This window comes from Oryctolagus cuniculus, chromosome 21, assembly GCF_051225735.1.
Source record: "Oryctolagus cuniculus isolate XC-2025 breed Fujian yellow rabbit chromosome 21, ASM5122573v1, whole genome shotgun sequence".
Lineage (NCBI taxonomy): Eukaryota > Metazoa > Chordata > Mammalia > Lagomorpha > Leporidae > Oryctolagus > Oryctolagus cuniculus.
In genome coordinates this window covers 2,797,835-2,818,261 of record NC_142887.1, presented here as the reverse complement: position 1 = coordinate 2,818,261, position 20,427 = coordinate 2,797,835, and the positions used below count along the sequence as shown (strand labels likewise).

General features: G+C 45.1%; 1 protein-coding gene across 2 annotated transcripts in view; it reads left to right on the top strand.

The window, feature by feature from the left end:
- Nucleotides 1–11,393: 11,393 nt before the first annotated feature.
- LOC103346775 (uncharacterized) overlaps nucleotides 11,394–20,427 on the top strand; it is a 36,813-nt gene continuing 27,779 nt past the window's right edge. Inside the window, exons 1-2 of one of the 2 annotated variants that reach the window (XM_070067691.2) lie at nucleotides 11,394–11,854; nucleotides 14,192–14,259. Coding sequence is in view for 1 of the 2 variants with exons in the window: in XM_070067690.2 (XP_069923791.1) it covers nucleotides 11,828–11,854 (27 nt within the window). In the remaining variant the exon portion in view is untranslated. The remainder of the gene's footprint in view (nucleotides 11,855–14,191; nucleotides 14,260–20,427) is intronic. The other variant, XM_070067690.2, reaches the window with a different exon arrangement.

Below are 20,427 nucleotides of genomic sequence, written 5' to 3'. Positions count from 1 at the left end.
AGAATTCAGTGTAAATATGTTTTTAGTCACATTTGATTAACAATGAAGATTTAGGAGTGGTCATCAGGCTAACTTTATCTGTAGTCCATTGCTAAACTTAGATCTATCTGTTCTGTATACAGAAGTCGTTGCCCTGAAGTACCTAGCCAGGATTATTTTGCTGGGAATTGTACTTCTGCAGAAGTATGCCATTCAATAGGCCCAAAGTTCAAAATAAAAGTGTTTAGCAAAACCAACAAGATGATAACAAATTGAGTTACATCTATGCATATAAGCTATACAGAAGTTATATGTTAAAACAATGAACAAGGTTACAAGCGAAAAGCAGAATACCATAATTAACATCATATAAGTACACAGGAAATGCTTATTAACCTCAGTGAAAGTTTTCAGGCCCATGAACATGGGCTGGTATTGTGGCCCAGTGGTTCAGCTGCCATCTTTGATGCCTACATCCCATACGAGTGCCAATTTGAGTCACTTCTTATTTGGCTCCATGCTAATGGACCTGGGAAAGCAGTAGAAGATGACATAAGTGCTTGGACCCCTGTCACCCATGGGGAAGACTCAGATGAAGTTCCTGATTCCTGGCTTCAGCCTTGCCCCATTCCATATATTGCAGCCATTTGTGGAGTATACCATGGATGGAAGACCTCTCTTTCTCTGTCTCTCCCTCTTTGTCTGTAATTCTGCCTTTCAAATAAATGAAAAACTAAATCTTTGAAATAAAACAAAAACAATGAACAGAGTTGTGATCTGAAAGAAGTATTACAGTGTGCTAACTACTTACATTAAATATGTATAATGTCTGATCCAAAAATTCTGAAAGTTAAAAATTGAATCCAAGACAGGCTTATATTTTCTTTTTTACCAGCAATATCTGGTATTTTCAAGTTTTGGGGTTCACTAAGAAGTGAAAACACTATTCACTAATTGCAAGGGTAGGAGTTCATGATGCCAGATATTCTGTGCATAATTTTTGTATATGCTAACGTTTTCAAGGATATTGTGGTATGATGATAATAGATTCTTCTTTTTTAAAATTTATTCATTTTTACTTGAAAGCCAGAATTACAAAGAGGCAGAGGCAAGAGGGAGAGAAAGATGTCTTCCATCTGCTTGTTCACTCTTCCAAATGGCCACAATGGCCAGAGCTGGGCTGATCTGAAGCCAGGAGCTTCTTCTGGTTCTCCCACACTGGTGCAGGGGCCCAAGGGCTTGAGCCATCTTCCATTGCTTTCCCAGGCCATAGCAGATAGCCAGATCAGAAGTGGAGCAGTCGGGACCTGAATCATTGCCCATATGGGATGCCAGCACTGCAGGTAGCGACTTTGCTTGCTATGCCACAGTGCCGGCCCTGGTAATGGATTCTTACTGAGCTCATACAATAACGTTGCCACAAGAAATCAAAAAAGTTTTGCATTTCAGAGGAATTAAGTAGGTAGAAAGGTAAACATTTCCATCTATTTATAAAACTATACTAAAGTATAGTAACCAATAGAAATTGTAGAAATCTTCCTGAATTTAGATGAAACACTGAAATGCAGAACCAAAAAATTTAAATAAAAACATAGAAATCCATAAATATGATTAATTCAATCTCATGTAACTAATTCTATGTATTTGAAAGACAGTTACAGAGAGAGACAGAGACAGAGAGAGAGAACACTTGCATTTGCTGGTTCACTCCCCAAGTGGCTGAAACAGTTGGAGCTGAGCTGATCTGAAGCTAGGATCCAGGAACTTCTTCTGGGTCTCCCATGTGGATGTAGAGGCCCGAGGACCTGAGCCATCCTCTGTTGCTTTCTCAGGAACATGAATAGGGAGCTGGATCAACAGTGGAGCTCCCAGGACTCAAACTGGTGCCCATATGGAATGCTGGAGTGTCAAGCCAGGGCTTTAACCCACTGTGCCACAGCACTGGCCCCTCTACTAGCAGTTTAATGGGATTTTTAGTTTTTTTCTTTGCCGCAGCATTCTGGAAATTAGTGTCTAAAGTAGCCTAAGATCTGTATTTAAGAATATTTTCTGCTAAACTGATTTCAAGTGTTTTTAGAAAATACCAAATTATCCTTTGACATATTCAAGGGTCCAGCTAGATATCTCAAGGTCAAAATGCTTAGAACCTTTATCCTGAGAAATCCTATCAAGAATGCAAAAAGGGCTTCACATGTTTGGTCAAAACTTCTCTTGTCATGAGCTGTATGGAATCCTCTCTGGATTTGGGGGACCAAAAATTGGGAATTTCTTACACCCAGGGGGCTGAAGCTCATGGCTCTAAGGCAATCACCATGCTGAAAAATGACTATTTGACTCCTCAGGTACCCTAGTCTCTACTGTGGACCACATATTGATTGTCAGAGTGCTTTGCTTACACACTAGAGTTTCTCACCTGATTTCACTCAGATTTAAAAGCTGTAGGAAATCATGGGAGTAGCCATTAGGAGCTTAGGTCTCCAGACATCACCAGTCACTGGGTTCCACATTCCCCTTCCTTCCCACAACTAAGTTCAGCTAAGTCAAAGGAAAAGGGTAGCTCTTTGTATTTCCTTTCTGAAAACATCAATGCTGAAAACATTTAAGTGAAGTCTTCTCTAGAAATTTCACTTGGTTAATGCTCTGTCTGCAGTGCTGGCATCCCCTATGGGCACCAGGTTCTAGTCCCAGCTGCTCCCCTCCCAGTCCAGCTCTGCTGTGGCCCAGGAGGGCAGTGGAGGATGACCCAAGTGGTTGGGCCCCTGAACCTGCATGGGAGACAAGGAAGAAGCACCTGGCTCCTGGCTGCAGATTGGTGCAGCTCCGGCCATTGCAGCCATTTGGGGAGTGAACCAACAGAAGGAACACCTTTCTCTCTCTCTCTCTCTCTCTCTCTCACTCTCGCTCTCGCTCTCGCTCTCGCTCTCTCTCTCACTGTCTGTAACTCTACCTGTCAAATTAAAAAGAAAAGAAAAGAAATTTCAAGTTGGAGAGAACATTTATCCAAGGTCTATGATCTAGATAGCTGATTATTTTTAGCATCTTTGAGCAAGAATTGTTAATGAGCTTTTCATCTTAGATCACCAAAGTGTTCCAAGTTTCAGTGAAGCACCACAGAATTCAAAGGAAATCTCATCAATCTCTTCCTAGCAGTTTATTTCCTGACAGTCACCTCCCAATAAAAGCAGCCAAAAGAACTTCGAAGATCACAGACACACATTAATGGAGCCACATTCCAAGTCCATATTTATAAATTAGCTTTTAAATGGTCGGGGATTGGGGTAGTAATCTTAAATCTCCATGCACAAGTCCACAAAACAAGACAAGCTGTGTGCCAAGAAAGAGGAGACAGAGCATGGAGCCACAGGCAGACCAGGTTTATTCAGAAGGTTGATTCACTCCAAGGTGAATGCATGGCAGAGAGTTCCCAGCAAACACAGCAAAGAGAGAACCCCCTGTCTTACAGACTGGTGCTTTATATAGCACAAAGTGGTGGGAAGGAGCTTGGAGGTCTGAGCTAAAGCAGGGCTGCTGAGATAGAGAAGAGCTTGGGCTAGATTTAAAGGTCCTTTGAGGTCACAGTGTGAGCTGGGAGGGGTTTGGGCTGAGGCTGGGCTCTGAGGCTGAGCACTGAGATGGAGGGAGACAGCTTGGGAGGAGTGGGGGAGATCTCAGGCTGATAGCAGAGTTTTCACATAGTGTTGTGTCCAAAAGTTGAGGCAGAGCAAGGCTGGTCAAGGCGGGGGGGGGGGGGAGAGGCTGTATTAGCAAGTCAGAGAAACAGGGGACTGCTTGTTGTGTAGGTGAGAGATCAACATGGACATAAGGATTTTTGTCCTTTCTCCATCACTGTGTTTGACAAAGTCAGAATAGAGCAGACTTTGGTGGGAAATTTCTGATATAAATTCTATAATAAAATTTAGCCAATCACAATCTTTTGCAGTTCGGATAGATTTCTGTGGGTGATCCCATGGGACTGCCTGCCCTGCCCATGTGGGAGGATGAGAGGGCATGGTGTGCTATGCCTCCCAGGAGGGACCCCACAGCCTGGCTGCTGGCAAGTGGCAGGAGCTCCCGGCCCATTTTCTACATCCCCTCTTCCTGTTGGAAGCCTTGTGGCTATGCTTTTGTGGTTCATAAACAGAGAGCTGATAAGCAACTCCCAGACATGGGCTGGTTGCACAAAGGAGCCCAGGGGCCTATGTGTGCTAAGTGACCTAGAAGTCAATTAGTTGGAGGCCTTTTGGCATGTTGCCCCTTCTACTCTATAGACTTGCTGTTGCCACCCAAGGTTTTTTCTTCCCCTCTTCCCCTATAAATTCTGAGCCTGATTGCTAATAAACAGACAGGCTCATCAGGCCTGTCTCCAGTGTTTCTTGTGGAGAGATGCTGTTGCTCTTCCAGCCTGACAGCTGAGGGTCTCACGCAAAGAGACCACAGATGCCAGTCTTTAGATAATGGGATTCATGTTTGGCTGCCTTTCAGCTGGGAACCTGAGGAAATGTCTAGCAAGGGTGAATGCCATAGGAGTTGTCAGAGACCTAGTTGAGAAAATGATGTGCATCACCAATGGCAAAATCCAGCTCTAATGACAGAACTCCCAATCCCAATATGGAGCCACACATTTAGCATCTTTCAAGTCAGCAAGGAGTACTTATATTTTGCAAGAACTCTCAGTCAAGTCTCAAGCTATGTGCATGCCTATATTTGTTTTAAGCAAATATCATTTGTTGGGCCATGTGTAGGAAAGATAAGCAGAATATTAGCCACATTAGGCCCTTTATTCACAAGTTCCAACATCATTACTGGCACCAATTCAGATTTAAGAGGAAGGCAATTGCTAACCTTGGGTGTGCATCTTGGGGAAGGGGCAAAGGAGATGCTGTGTTTCCTGTCTCTTTGCTCATTTTCTAGCCTGCAAACCTTTCTTCTTCTCTAGTAGCCCCAGGCAAGAAATCAGCCTGCTTCACTTGCTCATAGGTTCTTCTTGAAAATCCCATGGCGCGGGTGGTGCCATAGCTCACTAGGCTAATCCTCCACCTTGTGGCGCTGGCACACCGGATTCTAGTCCTGGTCTGGGCACCGGATTCTGTCCCGGTTGCACCTCTTCCTAGGCCAGCTCTCTGCTGTGGCTAGGGAGTGCAGTGGAGGATGGCCTAAGTGCTTGGGCCCTGCACCCCATGGGAGACCAGGAGAAGTACCTGGCTCCTGCCATCAGATCAGCGTGGTGTGCCGGCCACAGCGCGCTGGCCACGGCGGCCATTGGAGGGTGAATCAACAGCAAAAGGAAGACCTTTCTCTCTGTCTCTCTCTCACTGTCCACTCTGCCTTTCAAAAAAAGAAAGAAAGAAAGAAAGAAAGAAAGAAAGAAAGAAAGAAAGAAAGAAAGAAAGAAAGAAAGAAAAGAAAATCCCATTGCCCACTCTCCCTCTGTCTGACCCTCATTCATATCAGGCATGTGAGTGAACACATGGGACAGCACCCAACATTGCACATCAAGTTGTCATTATGACCCATAACCTGCATACATTAACCAGAATCTCATCTGGTGGTCTCTCAATATCACCCACCCAGCTTGTTGTACTCAATTCAGGCTCCTCTAAGTTCAGAGGAGCATAAGGGGATGGACATGTAGTCAGGAGTCCACCCTGCCTTGCAGGGCTACCCCTGCCACATCACCTTCTGAAAATATTATTGCTATGGCAACTTTCCAACCTTGAGGCCAGTGCTGCATACTTCCTCTGCCTGTAGGTCTACACACATCCCTTGGCCTCATCAGGCACTCCAGGAGCAGACTCGCTCCATGCATACTGCAATGCTGGCCAGACAGAGGCAGGATTAGCTCAAACCACTGCCACCAGCCATCCCTGATGTGTCAACAGCTGCAGCCAGTACCACGAGGCCACAGCTCACAGCACATCTGTGACCATCCTATTCTGTGGGCAGATGTGTGATGTGGCAAGCCTCTGAGTCTTTTGCTGGATCCTTTAACCAATGGGCTCTAGAGGAGCAGGGCCTTTCCTCCCCAAATGTTTTCTACACTGTCAAGACAGTGCCTGCCCAACTCTGGTCTTAGGGGATTTGTCATTGTTCCAGGAGCATGTACTCAGGGGTGGATGGCTGGGCACTTCTGAAGTGTGAACAGGATTTTCTGTGTTTTGTTTTGTTTTGTTTTCTTTTCTTTTTTTTTTTTTTTTTTTTTTTGCTTTGTAAGGAAGACTCTATGGTTGAACATGACCAAAGTCCCCTGCCTCAGTTTTCTCACCTTCAAGTACACCCATAAGGTGAGAATAGATTCATGAGTCTTCCATTTACATGATACCTCAAGATTCTGTTCATTCAGCCATTCACATTCACATGTGCCCGGTGATGTGGGGCTATGGGAGGTCTGGTGGCTTGAGAGGTTTATGCTAAGAAGACAAGGTCAGGAATGAGCCTTCCTATGAAAGAGGGAATCTCAGGGTTAAAAAGATTCTGGCTTCAAATGTGGGGAGCTCCCACAGTCCCCTCAGCCAAGGCCAGAGATGATTTTCTCTTTCTTGGTTATGCCTCTCTGCCAAGACATGGGCACTAGGATAGAAGTTGGGAGATCCCAGCCTAGTCCAAGTTGATGATTGGTTTGACAGCCTGCCAGTCAAGATCCATGTGCTGATCCCAGCTTTAGTTACCAAGCTTCTACCTACCATCTGCCTATTTTCATTTCATACCATGGTGTCATTTCTGGGCTCTGCTACCTCTGAGATCTGACTCTTTTTTAAAAAAAGATTTATTTATTTATTTGAAAGTCAGAGTTACACAGAGATAGAAGGAGAGGCAGAGAGAGAAGAGGTCTTCCATACACTGGTTCACTTCACAGTTGGTGGCTGCAATAGCTGGAGCTGCACTGCTCAGAACCCAGGAGCCAGGAGATTCCTCCAGGTCTTCCCATGAGGGTGCAGGGGCCCAAGGGCTTGTGCCATCTGCTTTCCCAGTCCACCGCAGAGTTCTGGATCAGAAGTGGAGCAGCTGGGAATTGAACCAGTGCCCATATGGTGTGCTGGCACTGTTGGGGGTAGCTTTACCCTCTACACCACAATGCCAGCCCTGAGATCTGACCTTAACCTGATGGGTTCCTGCCTGATGGGCATGGCATCCACAAATGATATAGGTGATTGTATTCTGCACCCACAACTTTTGTCACATTGTTTTGAATTATCTATGTCCTTGTCATTTGTCCACCAGGACTGAAATCAACTTTAGGGTAATCATGATATTCACATTATTCGTATTGCATCAGTCATACCCAGGAGAGTACCAGGCATAATGCAGACAAGTCACCCCTGTCTCCCTTCCTCCTCTGCTCCTCGTTCCCACAGTGCTAGGGGCTCTTCCTCTTCTCCTCCTCCACCCCTCCCTCTGCACAGCTACCACCACCATGAGACCCACACACCATGCTCCTCTACTCCCTCTGACCCCATACACTCTCCAGTTCCAGTGGATCCTAACAGGATGACATATCAAGTGTGGAGGTTTAGTTGTACTCATGAAGCGAAGCTACAGAGCTCCACTATCACTAAGTGAATTGTGGATGTTGGCCTTGAAAGCTCCGATTCTTGTGCTCAGTTCTATGGTCCTATGACAACTGAGAGCATGGCAGAAATTAAGGAGATGCCTGCCTGCATATCCCATTCAGTTAGGAGCCACAGAGCTCTGCAGCATTGTTGTTGGAGCCCTTTCCATTTATTCACTGCTCAAACCTATTGCTTTCTTTTCTGCTTTGTGTCCATCCACTCATATCAGAATAGCCAGGACAGTGAGTTTTTATGAGTCATGATATGGAGAGCCAGTGGCTAGACACCTTACTTGGACTTTATAATATGCATTTTGGCTATTCCAGGAAATTGTTTTTTTAAAGATTTATTTATTTATTTGAAATAGTTACACAGAAAGAGAAGGAGAGGAAGAAAGAGAGGGAAAGGTCCTCCATCCGTTGGTTCATTCCCAATTGGCTGCTATGGTCGGAGCTGTGTCAATCTGAAGCCAGGAGCCAGGAGCCTCTTCAGGTCTCCCACATGGGTGCAGGGGCCCAAGGCCTTGGGTCATCTTCTACTGCTTTCCCAGGCCATAGCAGAGAGCTGGATCAGAAGTGGAGCAGCCAGGACTTGAACTGATGCCCATATGGGATGCCACACTGCAGGTGGCAGCTTTAACCACAATGCCATAGTGCTGGGCCCTCCCCAAGGAATTTTTTTTACTTCTTTCCTGCTTAATTGTGCTTTAGTTACCTAAGGTTGATGAATCTATAAATTGTGAATTAGTGTGGTATTCCAAATTTAGCTTTGAAATATATGATTTTGTGGGTTTTTTAACTTAACTTTTTTTCATAAATTTTTTTTTTGACAGGCAGAGTGGACAGTGAGAGAGAGAGATAGAGAGAAAGGTCTTCCTTTTACCATTGGTTAAACCCTCCCATGGCCGCCGCGGCCAGCGTGTTTTGGCCTGCGTACCGCGCTGATCCGAAGGCAGGAGCCAGGTGCTTCTCCTGGTCTCCCATGGGGTGCAGGGCCCAAGCACTTGGGCCATCCTCCACTGCACTCCCTGGCCACAGCAGAGAGCTGGCCTGGAAGAGGGGCAACTGGGACAGAATCTGGTGCCCTGACCAGGACTAGAATCCAGTGTGCCGGTGCCGCAAGTTGGAGGATTAGCCTATTGAGCCACGGCGCTGGCCTTTTTATAAATATTGCGCATTACTACTCCTTTTTAAAAATATTTATTAGCATTTATTTCAAAATCAGAGTTACGCAGAGAGAGGGGAGGCAGGGAGAGAGAGAGAGAGAGAGAGAGAGGTCTTCTATCTGATGGTTCACTCTCCAATTGGCCACAATGGCCAGAAGTGTGCTGATTCAAAGCCAGCAGCCAGGAGCTTCCTCCAGGTCTCCCATGTGGGTGCAGCGGACCAAGTATCCTCTACTGCTTTCCTAGGCCATAGCAGAGAGCTGGATTGAAAGTGGAGCAGCCAGGTCTTGAACAGGGGCCCATATGGGATGCCAGTACTTCAGGCCTGGGTGTTAACCTGCTGTGCCACAGCGCCAGCCCCTGAATTTTACTTTTTTATTTAGACCTTTCTTATAGAAATGGATTATGTCTTTTAGTTTCTAAGTAACTGCATCATAATGAGGACCATTGTAGATTGTAGCAGTGAAAAATATTTGGCTTGATGATCAACATAAGGCTTATATATAGTAGCTACCCATGAGATTGTGTCTTGGATTTAGGGGAAGTTTATGTCAGTTGGAGGTAGCATTTAATTACTGATGAACATGAATGTACTGAGAACTCCTTGTCCATTAAATAATAAAATCCAAATGAAGATTTACACATGAGTTCCCTCCTGCCTTCATCTACCATTGAAATCCTGTTGTTTCTGCCTTTTGGATCTCCCTGTAATCTGTTGCTTCTTCTTCATTCCCACTACCACCATACCTTGGTTCAGGTCCTACTAAATTACCTTTGATATACTTTTTAATTGACCTCTCTGCTTTTTGTTTTTCTTACCTTTGTGTAAAGCCTCTTAGTTCATCCAAACATTTTTCTGATTGCTCAGGTTCTCTTACTCCAATAACTAGGAAAATCATGTGGCTGGTAGTTCTTTCAACACACCACACAAAAGAATGCTCAGTAAATGCTTACTAAATAATGAATGGAATACCTTACAAAGCTAGGGTGAACATTTAACCTGCTTGGCCCTGGATGGTTTCTGTTTATACATTTCAACCCTGTGTCATTATGAATATGTCTCTTTTATTATCAAAGTTGTCTCTGAGCAACAAATTATACATTCATCTAATTGTGTGTGTTATCAAATAGATATCTATTTCATTGTCTCTTCAACTAGGTAGTTATTGGGGATCAGAAATTGTATTTGTTTAATTTTTATAGCCTCATTTATTCATTCAACTAAAAGAATGACTCTATCAAGATGCTGAGTTTCAATGTCAAAGCAAACATGTTTCTTGCCCTCCTGAATTTTCAATCTGGCAAGAAAAAGCAGTCTACACAAAGAATATCACCTGACATAATAAACATTAGTGTGAAATGAATGGATACATTTAAGCATTCCTAATCCAGCAATTCAAATCCCATGAATTAGAATTGACAGAAGTAATCACATACAGAACTCCATGTCATCCTGCTTCCATTTACATTTCTACTTAAAATCTTAAAAATCAAACACCACAAATATACCTAAGAATGCATAATATTTATATGCTATCTTGATATTAAGCATGAGAAAAATAACCATACAGCAATAGCAATTTTGAACCTCCTTTCTTTTTTAGATAAGTTATAATCCTATGTGTTTCTCTACAGTGAAGATTAGGATTGTAGATACTCTTCCTCTCCCTCACTTTTTATTTTAGAGATGAGAAATCTGGGGTTTTAGAAACTGAGCTCCAAGATAAAAGAAATATTTCTTTTTTTAAAAGAAGATTTTTTTTATTTGAAAGGCAGAGTTACAGAGAGGCAGAGGCAGAGCGAGAGAGAGAGAGAGCGAGAGAGAGAGAAGTCTTCCATGCACTGGTTCACTCCCCAAATGGCTGCAATAGCCATAGTTAAGCTGATCCAAAGCCAGGAGCCAGGAAATTCTGGGTCTCTGATGTGGATGCAGGGTCCCAGGCATTTGGGCCATCTTCTGCTGCTTTCCCAGGCTACAGCAGAAAGCTGTATTGGAAGTGGAGCAGCAGGGACTTGAACTAGCCCCCGTATAGAATGTCGGTGCTGAAGGCGGAGGTTTAGCCCACTATGCCACAGTGCTGGTCCCGAAAGACTTCTTAAGCCAATATTTCATGTTGGTTGGCCTTTAACCTAGACTTTTTTTTTTTTTACCATACTTCCATGGGCAAATTCAATTCTAATCTCTTTCCACCTCAGCTTTCTCTTTGTAAATTGAGAATATGGTCTCCAGAATTAACCCAAGGTATAATTGATACAAAGTAAGGCATTTACTCTGTTAATCTGGCCCCTAGAAGATACTTGGCAATGTTAGTCCTGTATCCAGTTCTCTTTTTTTTTTTTTTTTTTTTTTTTTGTACTTGGTGAATTAGAGGGTGGTGTAAAATGCTTTGAAAAGAACCACAAATAAAAGACACAAGTAAAAATCGTATTCTCAAATCTAGATGTTAAACTGTGTACACCTGTGCTGAGAGTTACATTGAAATCCTTGTCATGGGTTACTTGAGAGAAGCTGTCCAGGAATAAAGCAACAGGGGATTTTCCTGAGGGAAACAGCGTGTGTGAGGGAACCGGGATTTGGGACTCAGCAGCAGTGGCTGTCACTTCTTAAGATTTTATTCAAGAAAGGAAGAACAGCAGCTGACCCTTGAGATCTGGGGAGGGAAGGAAGGGAAGGAGGGATGTAAACAAAAGCAAACGCTCTCTGGTTCACAGCCTGTCTCCACCCACCCCACACTGAAGCCCTAGGAGAGGGCCAGTAAGTCTATCTAGGAATGCCCTGGCCTGGACTCCATTTCCCAGAGTCACCCGGTGCTCTAACGTTTCCTGCTCTGATCGCCTGTGCGTGTGCATGTGGGAGAATGTGCGCATGCGTGCCTTTCCCTGTGGCTCGGGGCTGGGAACAGAAGTTCATTTACTGATCAGAGAGGTCCCTGAGAGGCCGCGCTGCTCCTTCTCCCACATTCACTGGGGAGACTTGCTGTGCAAGTGCAATTGCACGCGGTTCGGGAGCACACACCCCAGACCTGCCGCCCACTGCTTCTGTGCCTCTGCATCTGCCACCGTGGGCCCCAAGTTCCAGCGACTTCTCCTGTCCCACACTCTCCGCTTTGCTCCCCGTGTGTCCTGAAGGAAGGGGATGTGCTCCCGAGATTTTCCACAGCAAGTATGGAGAACAGGAGGGGCATCTATGCGTGTGTGGGAGAGGGGAGGGTGCAATGGCGGGTGGCGGCTCCCAGACCTCGATCACTTGCTTCTCAGTGATGCTGGGAGCTTCTCCAGCGGAGTCAAGTCTGGGGCCCAGGTGTTGTGTCTCCCACCGCCGCTTCCCAGTCTCCCGATGCTCGGCCAGTCCCACGGGCTGCCTCGCTCAAATTCTCCTTAAAGTACACTGGATGAGGAACGGCACCAGCAGGGCAGTTGAGAGCACGCTGAAGGAAGGAGTCCCATTCCCTAGATTTAAATAAGCCCAGTTCTCACTTTGGGTGGGTCAGAGAATGCCTTGTGGCTGGCCTCCGGCTATATCCCTTGGTAATTCCAGCTGGGCGGGGCTCAGCGGCCCTGAGCCAGAGCCTGAGGCAGTGGAGAGGTGGAGATGGAAGATCAGAGTAGGCTCTGGCTCCTGGCCCCCATGCTGGACCCCACGGACACATTTTCAGCTGGGGCGCTGTGTGTTTGGCTGACTTTCCCAGCAGCACGTGAAGCTTGTGCAGTAGCTTTGTGGATTGATCGCTCCTCCGTGTTTAATTAACAGACTCTTTTTCAATCTGGAGCTTGAGGCCATGGAAACCTAGCTGATTTATTTTCCTGCTTTTCGATTTCTGTCTTCAACCCTTCTTTCTTCTCATGTTATTAGGGATGTGAACTTTTATTACCTGCTGCTAATCCCTTTGCAAAGTGAGAAGTGAACTGAAATTAATGCAAGTCTACCGTGTGAGTTAATAATGAGCTACTTCAAGCTGGATTTTCATAGTGGAGAGCTACGAAAACATAAATACAGAAAAGTATCAGTTTTTCTTGTCTAGTTCTTTACAGTCACTCAATGCTCCACCAAGCTGATTATCTTACAGTCCATACGGTTTTAATTAAGGGGGCAGTTACTTTTTTTTTTTTTAATTTGACAGGAAGAGTTAGAGAGGAAGGTCTTCCTTCCGATAGTCACCCCCCAAATGGCCACTATGCCTGGCGCGCTGTGCTGATCTGAAGCCAGGAGCCAGGTGCTTCCTCCTGGTCTCCCACATAGGTGCAGGGGCCCAAGCACTTGGGCCACAGTAGAGAACTGGACTGGAAGAGGAGCAAATGGGACAGAATCCGGTGTGCATATGGGATGCCGGCGCTTCAGGCAGAGGATTAACCAAGTGAGCCATGGCGCCGGCCAGTTACTTTAAAAAAAAAATTATTTATTTATTTTAAAGGCAGAGTTACAGAGAGGCAAAGACACACAGAGAGAGAGAGAGAGAGAGAGCTCCCATCTGCTGGTTTACTCCCCAGATGGTCACAATGGCCAGAACTGCATGGATCTGAAGCCAGAAGCCACGAACTTCTTCCAGGTCTCTCACACAGGTATAGGGGACCTAGCACTTGGGCCATCTTCTACTGCTTTCCCAGGCCACAGCAGAGAGCTGGATCAGAAGTGGAGCAGCCAGGTCTGGAACCAGCACCCATATGGTTTTACCCACTCAGCCACAACACCAGCTTCAAGTTACTTTTCTTATTCTGGGTTCTGTGTTTAACCCCATGACATTTTCAACACGGGAGGATATTAGTGATAGATTTTCAAAATGACTGGTCTGTGGACGCCTTTGTACAAGGTGTTAATGTGAAGATGGGTAAGGAAGAAAAGAGAAAATGTGCCCCTCTCCCCCACAGAGATGCCCACACAGTACGGTAAAAGATGTGGCTTTGGGCTGGCACTGTGGCTCAGTAGGTTAATCCTCTGCCTGTGGTGCCAGCATCCCATATGGGAACCAGTTTGAGTCCCAGCTGCTCCTCTGATCCAGCTCTCTGCTATGGCCTGGGAAGGCAGTAGAAGATGGCCCAAGTGCTTGGGCCTCTGCACCCATGTGGGAGACCCAGAAGAAGCTCCTGGCTCCTGGCTTTAGAACAGTGCAGCTCTTCTGGCCATTTTGACCAACTGGGGAGTGAACCAGCAGAAGGAAGACCTTTCTGTCTGTCTATCCATCTCACTATCTGTAATTCTACCTCTCAAATAAATAAATAAAACATCTTTGAAAAAAAGAGAGATGTGGCCCTGAAAACTATTGCTATAGACTAACTTTCAGTGTAATGAAGTTTTCACTTGATTAACTGAGTGATTCATAGATTCTGTTAGAGTCCTGTTGTCACCAGATTACTAATCTGTGAAACTCATTTAGCATAGTAAGGGTTACCTAGGAAGTAAGAATAGAAAGGGAATCCTGGATAGAGGTTGCTAGGGTGACAGCATTCTTCCTCTCAAACCCAGTGTGTTTTGACCTTTTCTCCCATGTACTCCCTATCACAGTGCTTGCGAGTGGACAAGCAGTGATGTGTTTCTGCTGAGAAGAGCTGCTTCACACCCAGGAAACAACTGTAAGACACTTTCTCAGCAACTATGTTGTGTGTACGTTAATACGAACTTGAAAACAGCCAAGAACAGGATTCCTGGACTACTCAGGCTAACTCACTGTCCTTGGCACATCATTCCCTGCTCTGCAATAAGTTTCTGGCAAGTTCTTTAAAATTTTTAGGAGAGACATATTTCACATGAGAGACATAATCTGGTAATGCAGCAGTGATGTCTTTAAGAAAAGGTGCCATGTGAGGAAGCAGTCTGATGTGTCCATTCATCTTCCCATTAATAACTCTCATTGATGTCTAGCATAGGGTGACAGAAGCAATCCTCCTTCTGAATTGCATCAAGCCAGGAGGATTCCTCTACAGTTTATCTGAGCTTTCCTTGTATGAGGGAATCACCAAATACTACATTGTATAGGGTTTTTTTAATGCATTTTATTTACTTGAAAGGCAGATTTACAGAGAGACACAGAGAGGTCTTCCATCCATTGGTTCACTCCTCAAATGGCCACAATGACTTGGGCTGGGCCAGGCTAAAACCAGAAGCTAGGAGCTTCTTCTGGTTCTCACACTTGATTTCAGGGGCCCAAACACTTGGGCCATTATCCTCTGCTTTCCCAGGTGAATTAGTAGGGAGCTATATTGGAAATGAAGCAGCCAGGTTTTGAACCAGTGCCCATGTGGGGTGCTGGCACTGCCAGGGTCTGCTTAACCTACTACACCAGTCCCATGTGCATTTTTCAAAGAGGGGGAGGGGTTAAATTTTTTCTAATATGACTCTCAAAATAAAGATTATAATGTGTAGTAGATGATGATTTTGGTTATATTTTGAATTTCATTAAATTTCAATATTTTTTAAGTTAATGAGTACTAGTAGTTATCTTATTTTTTTTTAAGATTTATTTATTTTACTTGAAAGTCAGAGTTACAGAGAGGAGAGGCAGAGAGAGAGAAGTCTTCATCTGCTGGTTCACTCCCCAATTGGCTACAGTGGTCGGAGCTGTGCCGATCCAAAGCCAGGAGCCAGGAGCTTCTTCTGTGTAGTAGTTATCTTATGCTATCCTTGCTTTGGATAAACAAACTCTCCCATCCCTCATTTAAAATGCTTTTTAAAATAGGATTATTTTGAGGGCTGGCACTGTGGCATGGCAGGTGAGGCTGCCACCTACAGTGCTGGCATCCCGTATGGGTGCTTGTTTGAGATCCAGCTTCCTGGCATGGCCTGGGAAAGCAGTGGAAGATGGCCCAAGTTCTTGGGTTCTGCACAGCTTGGGAGACCTGACAGAAGCTTCTGGCTCCTGGCTTCAGATAGATCCAGCTCTGGCCATTGCAGCCATTTGGGGAGTGAATCAGTGCATGAAAGACCTCTCTCTGTGCCTCTGCCTCTCTGTAACTCTGCCTTTTAAATAAATAAATAAATATTTACATGCTACACCACTGTGCTGGCCCCAAGACCTAACAGGTTTTCTGGGTGCTTATCTTGGGGTTCACTTTGAGCACTAAGCACAGTTATTCTGTGTGACTGAATATTTCATGTTCCTTCTTATGGAAAAGTTTTTCTCATGATCTGAATGATTGGCTACATCTGCCCATAGTGGAAACTAAAACTTAATTTGGCATTTGAACACCCAGAGTGCTGAGTCCTGTAATCTTCTGAATTTAATCAAAAAATGTGTTTTGAAACATTTGGTCTGTGGGTAGGCAGGGCAGTTTTCCTGGATCCCTTGAGAATTGATGAGCTGATGGTGTGTTTCTACCCCACATTATATTCTGAAATTTACTTCCTTTTATTTTCCTAAAATTACTATATTTGTAATTTGGTCCCCCTTTCTGAAATGTTTGTGCTTCTGTCCTCCTTATAACCATGGACATAAGTAGCCCTTTTCCTTCTCTCTCTCTCTCTCTTTTTTTTTTTTTAAACAGGCAGAGTGGACAGTGAGAAAGAGACAGAGAGAAAGGTCTTCCTTTGCCGTTGCTTCACCCTCCAGTGGCCACCGTGGCTGGCACACCATGCTGATCCAAATGCAGGAGGCAGGTGCTTCTCCTGGTCTCCCATGGGGTGCAGGGCCCAAGCACCTGGGCCATCCTCCACTGCACTCCCGGGCCATAGCAGAAGGCTGGCCTGGAAGAGGGGCAACTGGGACAGAATCCGGCACCCCAACCAGGACTAGAACCCAGTGTGCCGGTGCCGCAAGGAGGAGGATTAGCCTAGTGAGCCGTGGCGCCGTTTCTTTTCCTTCTCTTTATGATGTTACAAGAGCAGTGGGATATTGCAGCTCTCTCCCCTGGCAGCACATCTTCCTCAGTACGTCTCTTTGAATTAGACCCTGGGTTAACTTGGCTGCACAAAAGGCATATATCTAAACCCAGTGTACCTAATGAATGAAAGTCATCATAAAGTCAATATGCCTTGTAAACCTCTCATCTCTTGTTTTGGAATGTGTTGTGAATGTGTCTTTTATGTCAGTGTCTGTAAGCTGGAGTCTTCCCACTTAAGGCAGAAGGCTGCTGAGGGACAGCACAACTGTAGCTTTGCTCTGTTACTTTACTGTGGCTACTCTCTCACCCTCTCTCTTTATTTTATTATGATTTAAAAATTTTATTTTAAAGGCAGAGTTACAGAGAAAGAGGCAGAGACAGAAGGATGGGGATCTTGCATCAGTTGGTTCACTCAAGAGACTGCAATGAATAATGCTGGCCCAGCCTGGAAGTCCAACCCAGTGTCCCACATTGGTGCAAGGACCCAAGTACTTGTGCCATCTGTTTCTGCTTCCCTAGTTGCATTACAGGGAGCTGGATCAGAAGTGGAACAGCTGTGACTCGGGCTGGCATTGTGGCACAATGGGGAAAGCCACGATCTGCAATGCCAGCTTCCCAGATGAACAGCCGTTCATGTCCCAGTTCTCCACTTCTAACCTAGCTCCCTGCTGATGGTTTGAGAAAAGCAGCAGCAGATGACTCAAGTGTTGGGGCCATTGTAACCCATGTGGGAGACCCAGATGAAGTGCCTGGCTCCTGGTTTCTGTGTGCTTCAGCCCTGGCCATGGCAGCCATCTCAGATGGAAGATCTCTCTCTTTTTTAGCATTTATTTATTTATTTATTTACAAGGCAGAGATAGAGAAAGGGAGAGAATGAGAAAGAGATTTTCATCTGCTGGTCTACTTCCTAGATGGCTGCAATGGCCAAGACTGGGCCAGGCCCAAGCCAGGCACCAAGAGCTTCATCCAGGTCTCCCACTTGGGTGTCAAGGACCCAGGTATTGGACCATCTTCTACTTTTCCAGGGCCACTAGCAGAGAACTGGATCAGAAGTGGAGCAGCCAGGACATGAACTGGTGCCTATACCAGATGCCAGCACTGCAGGCAGCAGCTTTACCTGCTAGTCCACAACGGCATCCCATCTGACTCTCCCTCCTCTTCATAACTCTGACATTTTTTTAAGATGTATTTTATTTATTTGACAGAGTTACTGATAGAGATAGAGACAGATAGAGAGGTCTTCAGTCTGCTGGTTCACTCCCCAAATAGCCACAGTGGCCAGATCTGAGCTGATCTGAAACCAGGAGCCAGTAGCTTCTTCAGATTTCCCACGTGGATATAGGGGACCAAGGACTTGGGCCATACTGTGCCACTTTCCCAAGCACATTAGCAGGCAGCTGGATTGGAAGTGGAGCAGCCAAGACCTGAACCAGGGACCATATGGGATGCAGGCCAGTGTCTCAACCAGCTGTGCCACAGCACTGGCCCCCAAAACTCTGACTTTCAAATAAATAAATCTTTTTTAAAGGATGGACACTCATATTGGATCCCAGCATTTTATTTCGTGGTGGTTTAATCCACTGTGCCACAAAGCCAGCCCTACCCTTTATCCTGGTGACTTGTGTGTCAAGATCTGGGTAATATCTGCTGAACAACTGTTGGTATTATGGTAGACTCTTCTGTTTTATTTTGGTTCTCATTTGTTGAGTTTATTTTGGCTGCCACTTTTGGGTAGCAAGCTGTGATGTCATCAGTGGCTAAAGCTGCTGTGTGTTAGGCTGGCACTGATTCTACCTTTCCATTTCTTCAAGTAGAAGTGGAAAATGAAATCCTCTCAAAAGTAACAAGCTACAAAGTAACAACTGGAAATCAAGCTTCCTTTCTTCTCACCTAACAGACCCAGCTGGTCTCTGTGTTTCTCATTTTAGCCCAAACCTACATCAGATTCCTAGAGCAGAAGGAAGCTTATTTTTTAATGCAGAATTCATAGATGTGGTTGTCCATTCACCTCTGAGAATTAAAGCCATCACTCTGCTTTTTGACTGGTTTTCAATTTGTGGTGGTGCCCTCTCTCACAGGAGGACAGATTCCTCACAGAAGAATACACCTAGGAGGAGCAAACTTCAAGGAGTGGGCTTTCCAAAGTGAAATGGAATTCTGGCCTGTACATCCTTGAGATCATGATCAGCAGAGTGGGGAAATTCTTGGCTATGTCCATTCACATCCTTTCCTTTTTGTTCATTGTATTCCTCCCTTACATAGTGCTTTGTGCTCTCCTTCTGTTGCACACACACAAGGCATGTCTGTGATTGAGGCTGTTTGTGGACCACTGCAGCATCTGGAGTTGCCTTTGTCTCCATCTCTAACCAGAAACTCAGATGCAGAGTGAGGAGGGGACTGCCAGCCGGCCACACAGGGTTTGGGCCCCTTGCTCCTTTACTTTTCTTCAGTGCAAGAGCAGCCTTAAAGAGAGCCGTACTGGGTAGTATTATTTCTTTTGGATTTGAGTGCTTGGAGAGCAAAAGAAATACATATTTTTTTCCTTATAGAATGGATTGAGGAGGCACTACATAAAGTCAGCAGCAACTTTTTTGGCTCTTGTTACATGTCAAGATGAGTCAGAATATTTAGGGCCATTTGTTAAATTTTTTAAAAAATTAAAAATATTCATTTATTTGAAAGGCAGAGTTACAAAGAGAGAAAGAGAGATGTAAATCATTTCTCCACTGTTTCACACCCCTAATGGCCACAGCACCTGGGGTTGAAACTGGATTAAAGTCAGGAGCCAGACATTTCCCATGTGGGAGTAGGAGCATAGGCAGCAAACTTTGTAGCTTTCCTAGGCACATGAGAGAGCTGGATCAGAAGTAGAGCAGCTGGGACATGAACTCGTGCACAACATGGAATACCAGCATCACAGGCAACAGCTTTCCCACTATGCTCTACTGTCTGTTTTTTTTTTATTATTATTATTGTTATTATTATTTTTATTTGAAAGAGAGTTAGAGAGAAGCAGAGGCAGAGAGAGAGAGAGAGGGAGAAAGGCCTTCCATCTTCTTGTTTACTCCCAGATGGCTGCAATGGCTGGAGCTACCCTGAACTGAAGCCAAGAGCCGGGAGCCTCTTCCAGTTATCCCACATGGGTGCAGGGGCCCAAGGTCTTGGGTCATCTTCTACTGCTTCCCCAGACCTTAGAAGAGAGCTGGATCAGAAATGGAGCAGCCGAGACTCAAAGCAGCACCCACATGGGATGCCAGCAGTGCAGGCAGCAGCTTTCCCTGCTGGGACACAGTAGCAGCCCCTCTATCGTCTGTTTTATAGAAATATTTAAGGGACGTTAGAAGGCCATTCAGGCCCTTCCTACAATACATTTTGAAATAATGATTGACAGTCCACAAGACTGCTTCCAAAGGGAGAGAGCAGCAGGGACAGAGAGGCAGTGATGTTGAAAGGGTATGAGGAACAAGGGAAGATGGGAAGGCCAGAAGAAATCTTGAAAAGTATTCCAAAGGATAAAGTAATAGGACACAGGTCATTTGTGCAGATTTCTATTATAGGGTTTTCCTTTTTTTTTTTTTTAAATTAGAGATAATTTCTAACATAATTTGTGATATACTGGACTCACTTTTCAGTTTTCTTCTTACAGATAAGATGTCCTTATAAGATATAGAGGGGCTGGTACTGTGGCTTTGTAGTTTAATCCTCTGCCTGTGGCACTGGCATCCTATATAGGCACCATTCTAGTCCCAGATTCTGCTCTTCAGATCCAGCTCTCTGCTATGACATGGGAAAGTAGTAGAAGATGGCTGAAGTGCTTAGGCCCCTGTACCCAAGGAGGAACAGAGAAGAAGCTCCTGGCTCCTGGTTTTAGATCAGTGCAGCTCCATCTGTTATAGTCATTTGGGGAATGAACCAGCAGATGGA